The 9,785-nt window shown below is 35.6% G+C and overlaps 1 protein-coding gene across 1 annotated transcript; it reads right to left on the reverse strand.

Annotated features, from left to right (window-relative positions):
• Window positions 1-5,888: 5,888 nt before the first annotated feature.
• On the reverse strand, window positions 5,889-8,938 carry LOC132302942 (glutathione S-transferase U17-like). The gene is made up of 2 exons (XM_059799952.1): window positions 8,528-8,938; window positions 5,889-6,501 (listed from the first exon to the last, which is right to left on the reverse strand). Exons 1-2 carry the CDS (start codon window positions 8,843-8,845, stop codon window positions 6,130-6,132), a joined length of 690 nt encoding a protein of 229 aa, XP_059655935.1. The 5' UTR covers window positions 8,846-8,938; the 3' UTR covers window positions 5,889-6,129.
• Between the last annotated feature and the right edge of the window lie 847 nt (window positions 8,939-9,785).

Genomic DNA, 9,785 nt, shown 5'->3' on the forward strand with positions numbered 1-9,785 from the left:
AAAACATATGTTGCAACAATAGTGAGTGTGTGTGGTTGTTTTAACAAGCATGGATGACCAATTAAGTATATATTGTCTAAACAACACAATGAATAGCACAATACATCAAACTAAGCCATTAATCCTTCTTTAAGCTCACAATCCAAACACGTCACATAATTAGAGAAATATACTACTTGAATTCATAAGTATGAAACATCAAACAACAAGTATCGATTGTCCTCTTATTTAACAACTAAGGTAGCTACACTACATCTAAGCTAATGACATGGAAATTAAACTAATTAGACTAAGGGAGAGGCATAATCCATCAAGAAATGAGTATGAACCATCAAATAAACCACAAGAGCATTCTATTAAGTACTATGTTTTGACAATCTCTAGATCTATAGCATCAACACACAAAGACATGCATCAACAAAACAAGAGATAGAGATAAACATATGAACATCTATTCTAACATACATAGACATATGGATAGAATGAAATGATCAATTGGAAGAATTAAACCACACAAATCATTGAATAAACAAGATCTATGTATATAAATATGTTAAAACATGTATTACAACACAAATCTCCTCAAAAATACATAAATCAAGGTAAAGAAAGCATGCTTAGGGCTAACTTTAGCCCTAAGAACATGTCTAGCCACTTATGAATGGTGTCCTCCAACCCTCAGGGGCTATCTCCATGGTAGAAGTGCTCTTCTTCTTGGGGAAGGATGGAAAACCTCTCAAGAATGTGTCTCTTGCTCCTCTTCTCTTTTCTTCCTCTCTAAGACAATCTCTAATATTGTGTATTGTTTCTTGTGTATCTCCTCTTCTCATAAAAGTGGTTCATAATCCTTATATAGGTAGCTCAAATGTCACACCCAATGGTCTAGGCTCGTACACAAGGGCTCCTCCAATGATTGCACAATGAGACAACTTTTAATGAGCTGGAAATATATTTCTTTCGGATTTGAAAGGGTTTGATCTATCGAACCTGTGCTGTGATCGATCGAACATGGGTGAGATCTATCAAACTTTGGCTAGATCAATCCTCCCATGGCGGTGCCTTTTTGGATAAGGACAGATCTGAGATATTTTGGGGAAAGAGACAAAAGTGGTAGGTAGGGTGGTACAACAGGATAAGATGGAATCTTTTCGATCGATCTGAGAATTGTTGGATCGATCGAACTTTGTGGGATCTTTGGATAAGGACAAAAGAGCTTGGATCCATCTTAGAGAGTCTAGATCGATGAACTTTGGATCGATCGAAGTATTCTTGAGATCGATCGAACCTGCTGAATTTCCACACTTTGCTTCAATATGCTTCCACTTTGCTCTTTTCTTCCATCCAGCTTGAGTTAACTTCTTTTAAGCTCTTATTTGGCTGAATTAGTTTCTTTTGGGGATAAGCACCTAAACAGGGCAATAATACGAAATTAGTCTAAAAGGAAAAAGTAAGATAGATAAAGGTTCTAGAATACTTAAGCTTAAGGTGTTTAAATGCGCACTTTTCAGTGCTCATCACACCCCCAAACTTAAATATTGCTAGTCCCTAACAATGAACTACAAAGTAAAGGAATGAAATGAACAACTATACAAGTATGAACTAGAAAGCAATAAATGGATAATGCCACTTTCGTAGGAAACACGATTGCATTTAGCGTATGCAACAAGCCTTTTAAACCCCTATATTACTCCTAGTGGACGAGTGAAGTCTCATGAGGGTTTCCAGAAATGATACCCACAAACATTAAGCTCATTCTCACTAAAGAGGTACCAATATTGCATATTTGTCTCAAACTAAGTCAAAATTAGAGTTTCCTTATCATAACTCAACTTTCCTTGTTTGTAGGGCTTTAGTTATTGACCCACTGCCAAATTCCAATATTTGTTTCTAAGTTAGCAAAATATGCTATGAAGTAGTCAACTATTTGTTGCTAAAATTCAGCAACCTTCCATTTAGCTTGGCAGCCATACAATATATCCAATATAATTCCACGGATCACTTCCTTTTTTCCCCAATAATTGTCATATGGCCAATCCTCATGGTGCCATATTGAAAATATTTGTCACCTTGTCATTGGTCCACGTCATTGTTGAGATGGCTGCCAAGTTTTGGTGCCCACAAATGTCCCCCAAATTTTAAATGTCTAATCGGTCACTCAGGCTGATAAGATTTTTGGAATTTTAAAATGTATTGAAAAGAAACTGGCATCCAATGAGCTTCTAAACTTTATTTCTTCCAGACCACCTCTAAATTGGTCTTTATTTTGCGTTAGTCAGGACTGCCGATCCTGGTTCTTCCATTATTCCCATAAAGCTGGCTGATATCCCTCAAAATATTGGCCATTACCTTGATGGTCCTTACCATTGAAGTTTTCTAATTCTACTAGCAAGGCACGATCGTGATTGGCCGGGATTAGGTTGTTATATACTGTCATTTGGGCCGATCTAACTGGCTTCTCTATTGGAAGAATAACATTCTGCCAGTATGGAGCTTTTCAGATGGCTGATCCTCTTGAATTTTTATACTCCCACGGAGCTTCTGAAAACACACCATCCCATGTTTTTGAATAGTTATCTTCTTTAATGATTTCATCTATATCAGCCGAAAATACCAAGAATAGTATTTCTTTTGTGGCCGATTTTTTCTTAGCCGGGTAAACTTTCAGAATGTAAGCGGCCATGATGGCCTGACTCCTCCTTGATTCTTTATTTGGCACTTCAGCAACTGGCCGAGGAAGTTTTGTGCTTGGCCAAAATACCTTTTTGACTAACCTTTTAGAGTTAACATTAACCAAACTTCTTTTCACAGTGGCTGATGTTGGTTGTCCCATTTTAGTTGTTCTTTTGAATCTTAACATAACATGATTCTCTTTGTGTAGCACTGCATCGGCCACATAAAATTTTGCATTAAATGGTCAATTTATTTTCTTCCACGAATTTCTTTTCCACTTAACCCTTTTTAGTTTCCATCCCCACTTTCTTTTCTTGAAATTTGGTTGAGGACGATGAGCTAGAAGAATTCTCTCAACCAATGATGGTTCTGGCTGAGGATTAGATACCACTTTCGGCCAAGCATTCTGGTAATCTGGCCGATTTGATCCTGAAATTCTTTTACCTTGATGAGAAGTGAATCTCTCTTGAACACTTCTTTTAGAAAACTGAGTTTGGACTTTTATTTTATGAAAAAATATAACTTTACCTCGGTCAATAACCTTCCACTGAGGGCAGCAACTATGTTGAATGAGAGCAGATTGTGTTTCCTTCAATTGTTCTTCTAATTCTTCCACCGCTTTGGCACTTGGAGTGGCTGACGGTTTGCTCTCAGCAACCTTAGGTTGATTCCCTTCATCAACCTTCTCTTTGGGAGCCTGGCCGATCACATTACTACTTGCTATGAAAAGATCATTGTCGACTCCCATGACTTCATCATCCGCTCCCCTTTTGGCCGATACAGTAGATGTTCGAGTGCCAGATGTGGTTGATTTTGGATTTTTGTACATTGGTCGACCTATTCGCCTAAGACCATTACCATATTCTTGCTTAATAATATCAGCCACCTGATCCTTATCAACCGTTGTTGGCTGATTGGGCTGATCAATAACTGGTCGATCTTAATTTACCACTAGCGGCTGATTGGCCATCGACTGCCCCCCGAGTGTTGAAGGTTGTAGTATGGAAGCAACAGGCTGATATTCTGGCCATTCTTGTTGCAATAGATTTACCACTGGCGGTTGATTTTTCGCTAGTGGCTGATTATAATTCAACCAGCCTTGCTGTGATTGATTTACCATTAGCAGATGATTTTTCACTAATGGCTGATTATAATCCAGCCAGCCTTCTGGCTGATTAACCATCGGCTGCCCCCTGAGTCCTGGCTAATATATCATTGGCGGCTGATAATAATTCAGCTAGCCTTTTGGCTGATTAACCATCATATTGGTTGAAGCAGAACCATCGGCGGCCACGGCTGTGATGGTTGAGCAGCTGCTGTCGGCTAAATAAATTGTGACGAAATCAGCTGAGTGGTCGATTCCTAATTGCTGGAGCTCCCAACCTGAGCTGGCCTATTCATAATGGCGACTGAAAGCTGAGATATTGTTTCGTGCAGGTTGTTTTGACTTGCACTCATCCTTTCCATCGCTTCTAACAAAGAGCACACCTTTGTTTGAACCATTGATACTTTTGATGGTATAGCTAGTTTATCCACAGGGCTCAATGTAGAGCTACCAACCTAAGTTGGCTGATGTTTTTCTTCCGGATCATCGTTTCTGGCTGCAGCCTTATAGTTCTTCGGCCGTGGCATTGCATATTCTTCTAACACCAAGTGGTGTCCCACCGGGCGTGCCAAATTATGTTCGCATATTTTTTTGGCTACACAAGGCCAGTGGAGTTTGCTGGCGTGCCAGAGTTTGTATATACTCGAAATATGAATTGAACACCAACCTATCCCTTTTTAATTGGTAGCTGGCTTCAGGCAATTGTGTGGGAGAGAGAATAGTAAGAACTCCCAGCGAGATTCTTTTTCTGCCTTAATGCAAGGACTTTTTATAATAGTGTTAAAAGAATAAAAATGCAATTTAAAGTAAAGGAATTTAAATGGACTTTAAAGGAATTGGCCGAATTGAAATGATTGAAAAGTAATGTGTGCAGTGGAATGAACTGGCCGAATTGAAATGACTACAATCTGATCAAAGAATTGTCATTGAATCCGTTTGCATAAAACAATGATTAAATTGTAAATAGCTAAATTAAGCATTGTAAGAAAAACTATAAGTTACTGGAAAGTTTCTAGAATGGAATTTATCATTTGGACAAAAGATTTGAAGATAAATGACGTAGAGTCATTTGATGAATTTTGGATTCTTGCTGTTTTGTAGGTGGTGCTGGACAATTTGGAAAGATTACAAACTTTCCTATTTATAGAATTTTCTCTTAACTTATTTTCCTAATTTTTTGATAAAATATATCATTTCTTGATTTTCTCTCCTTTGTAATTCAAATTGGGTTTGATGTTGACTAGGTCTCTTTCTTCAAATGAACTTCCCCATCTCGAGCTATAATATACAGATTCTTCTCTATCGTGGCCTTCCCTTTGAATTAGTCAAATCCTTATTTGTCTCCAACTAAGTCAAAATTGGAGCTTCCTTATCATAACTCAACTTTCCTTCCTTGTTTGTAGGGCTTTAGTTATTGACCCACTACCAAATTCCAATATTTCCTTCTAAGTCAGCAAATAAACTGTGAAGTACTCAACTATTTGTTGCTAAAATTCAGCAACCTTCCATTTAGCTTGGCAGCCAAACAATATATCCAATATAATTCCAACGGTCACCTCCTTTTTCTCCAATAATTTCCATATGGCCAATCCTCATTGTGCCATATTGAAAATATTTGTCACCTTGTCATTGGTCTACGTCATCGCTAAGATGGCTGCTAAGTTTTGATGCCAACAAATATCATAAGACTTAATGCAACTCTTGACAATTTCACTTTACTTTCAGAACCATGTTGAAGCAAATTTTTGGCTATTAGTCCATTGCTGACTCTCTCTTCAAAACAAACAATCAACAAAAAAATATTCACAACAGCAATGGTATTTGTTGCTCTTCACTTTGCAACCTCATCCTTTTCTTGAATTTGGAATTCAACGAACAAATTTTTGGCTATTAGTCCATTGCTGACTCTCTCTTCAAAACAAACAATCAACAAAAAAATATTCACAACAGCAATGGTATTTGTTGCTCTTCACTTTGCGACATCATCCTTTTCTTGAATTTGGAATTCAACGAAAAGGATTCAGTGTACTCCCAAACGCAACATGAATTTCTTATGTGTGACACCCACATTCATCAACAGGAGAAAGAAAAAGAGGTGCAAAAACAAAGGGAATGTCTCTCAAATGAGCTTTTCTTTTTCACCCAATACAACTACACCAATATAGAAGAGTACATGAACAAGATTGCATCAAAGCAAATAGTGTTCTCTAATTATTCTCATCTTCCACATCAGAAACACTTCAATAGACAAAACATGGATAACATAATACACTAGGATGTGCTTCAAAAAGTTTCTAAGACGACATTACCTCCAAAATATATTATTTTCCTACACCCCTCACCTCAATTGTTCTTTAATTGGAAGGAGGGGCTTTAAATTTGCCAAAGAGGATCTTAAACTCCACGAGCTTATCGGTTTCCGGCATTACATCCTTCACAACAGCAGCAGAGCAGAACTTGTCAGCCCATTTGACCAGTCTCGGGGTTGTAGACTCGTCGAGCAATTTCATTTGGTTCATCTTCTCAGTCACTCTCAGCCACCCCAAGAAGCAACCAAATGCAATGTCAAGGTACCCTACACAGTCGCCTCCGAAGAAATCCTTGCCTTTGCTGCACTTAACAAAGGCATCCTCCAACAACACCAACTCTTCCTTCACTTGCTCTATGGCTGCTTTCTTAGCTTCCTCCCCTTGAGCCTTTCCTATGCCAGTCAATGACGGAAACCACTGTGCCACCCATGTATACAATGATTAGATTACATAGAAGACTTTATAGATCAAAAAATAAAAGCTATGTTAGGTAGGTGCCTTGGAAAAAATTCTCAAATTCCAACCCCTAGACATCAATTCGTAGCAACCGAACATAGCAAAACTGTATTCAGTCACAATCTTGTGATGCAGAAATTTTTTTCATGAAGCCATCACAAAAAGTTGTCATCCATCACATCTTGTCACACAACACAATAATTTTGTGAATTTAAAGGATACTCTATATATTAGGGTCATGTCTAGTTTCAGTCCATTTCATGCCTTTAGTCCTTTCCAATTCTAGTCATTCAATTTTAATTATTATTCCAAAAATGTCCAAACACTTTATCCCTTTATAATCTATAGATCAATTGAACTAGAACTAATTTCTATCAAAAAAAAAAAAAAGGATTCCACTTTACAAGATCAGATGAATCTCTTGTCTGATTCAAAACATGGGAATATGATGTAAGATAAGCTTAAATTTTAAAAAATTAAAAAAATTAAAAATTAAAATTCCATGAAACCCGTCCGATGAATTTCTTGTCTGATTTAAAATTAAAAATTCCATGAAACCCATAAATTTCTTATCTTGTCTGATTCAAAACATGGGAATATGATGTGAGTCAAGTTTAAATTTAAAATAAATAAATAAAAATTCCACCAAACCCATCAGATGAATTTTTTGTCTGATTCAAAATATTGATTCAAAACATGGGAATATGATGTAAGATAAACTTAAATTTTTAAAAATAATAAGATAAAGTAGAGTCACAACTCCTAAAGTTTGGCAAAAAGATATTCAGATGAAACTTACCTGTTTTTTTGGAAAAATACACCCCTGAAGGTTCAAAAATGGACAAAGACATCCCTTTACATGAAAAATTGACCAAATTACCCTTTGACCGTTTAGGAGACTTTTTTAACTTTACTATTTAATAAATTGGACCAATCTACCCTCATGAACAATTTATGCATATAAAAAAAAAAAAAAAATACTTTCACTTTTTTTTTATTTACTTTATAAATATTGTAACTTCTTAAAAATATAGACGTCTAAAATGATTTTTTTATCCAATATATATATTCCAAATAAATTATATTTTGTTATAACTTCTTTTCTTTTTCTTTTTTATTTTTAAATTAAGATGCTTAATTTTTTCATCTAAAAAAATTAAACCAATCACTTTTTTTTTTAAAATAAAAAAAAAAATAGTACCAGTATAACTTTATGCATCTTAAATTATATATCAAATATTTAGACGAAAAAAAAAATTATGTATCAAATATTATGCATTTCTCAGCATAAAAGAAAATAAGTACCAGTACAACTTTATGCATGCCTTTGTTTTCTCTTTGTTTTATTATTATTTTTTTTCCCTTTGTTTTATTATTATTTTTTCTTTTTGTTTTATTATTATTATTATTTTCCTCTTTTATGTTGGTAAATGCATAATATTTGATATATAATTTAAGATGCATAAAGTTATAGTGGTACCATATTTTTTATTTTTAAAGAAAAGAGATTGGTTTAATTTTTTTAGATGAAAGAATTAAGCATCCTCATTTAAAAATAAAAAAAGAAAAAAAATAATAATAACAAAATATAATTTACTTGTATTAGATCAAAAAATCATTTTACACGTCTATCTTTTTAAGAAGTTGGGATAATTTATTAAATTGTAAAGTTAAAAAAGTCCGCTAAATAATCAAAGGATAATTTTGTTAATTTCTCATATAAGGGGACAGGTAAATTTTCTCTTGATTTCCTTTTACCAAACCTCGTGCTTTGACAACTGTACTTTACCCAAAATAATAATAATAAAAAATTTGAAAAAATTCCATGAAACTCATCAAATGAATTTCTTGTCTGATTCAGAACATGGGTTCTTCTTCTCAATTCACTACATTATATGATATTATGATGTAAGATAAGCTTAAATTAACAAAATTTCCATGAAACCCATCATTAATCATCAAAAGAAAAAAAACACACACACAATACCTTATCATCGACGTAAGCAGCCCAAAAGCGAGCTATGGCGCGATCATAGGGATCGGAAGGAAGGATGGAGGGACCAGAGGACCAGTACTCGTCGATGTACTGGACAATGACGAGTGATTCGCAGATTGGCTTGTCGGCATGAATGAGAACTGGGATTTTCTTGAGAACAGGGTTGGATTTGAGAAGAAGCTCACTTTTTGTGCCGAATTGCTCGGCACAAAACTCGTAGTCCACCGACTTTATGTTGAGGGCGATTTGAACCCGATTCACATACGGACTCGGCCATGCACCGACCAGTTTCACCTCACTATTCGCCATGATCACAGCACTACTCAAGAATCAAGCAAAAGCAAATAAAGAGTGAAGTGGTTTTAATAATGGGTGTGTGCGTGTATAAATAAGTGACGAAAAGTAGTACAGTACTATAAAATGAATTAAACCTGTGTTTGGTATACACTAGAAAAGAAAATAAAGGAAATGAGAGAAGAGAATAGCATTAAGTGGTTGCCGTGTAATTAGTTGATTAATAAAAGAAAATAAATAAAATAATAGGTTAAGTACAAAAAACACCTATCAAGTATATTTACAGTGCATATCACATCTCTTCAGTGCAAAAAAATACCCCATAAGTTTCAATTTTGTGCAATCAAGTCCCTCTGAAACAATTAAAACTAAACTTGACTAAAGTACCCTTAGTCAATAATTTTATAAAATATATAAAAATACAAAATTTTGTAAAAAAGACCAAAAAGGACAATAAACTGTGGCGTTGATGGGGGAGACGGTGGTGGAGGCGACCGTGAACTCAGGGTATGTCATGAGTGCAACTGCTAACTTTTTTTTGTTTATGTTTTCCGTTTGCTCTTTCTGCAATATTAATTTGCTCTCTCTCTCTTTTTGCTTCTCTTAAATAGGGTGAAGGTGAAGCTAACAATTCCGACAGTGGAACTCTCATCCCCCCACACACTAATGTTGCTACTTTACCCAAAAATCAGTTTTAGTTGCCCAGCAGTGAGTTTAAAGTTGCCACAAAGAGGCAATCCACACTAGTTTGCTCTGGCATCATTCAAATTATAGAAGGTTCTTTAGTAATTTCGTTCGGTTTGTCTTGTTAATTGTATAGATACAACTTCATCAGAGATTCAAACCCGCCGTTTCCACTTCCGTGACCAGCCCGATCGCTGTCTTCGGCGAGAGCCAGAAACCCCATCATCGGAAACACCGGTGAACAATAACGATGCAGGGAACTTGGAACAAA

The sequence above is a fragment of the Cornus florida genome, unplaced genomic scaffold (genome assembly GCF_030987335.1).
Source record: "Cornus florida cultivar Cherokee Brave unplaced genomic scaffold, ASM3098733v1 CherokeeBrave_3.0.0_Hap2_Chr04, whole genome shotgun sequence".
NCBI lineage: Eukaryota > Viridiplantae > Streptophyta > Magnoliopsida > Cornales > Cornaceae > Cornus > Cornus florida.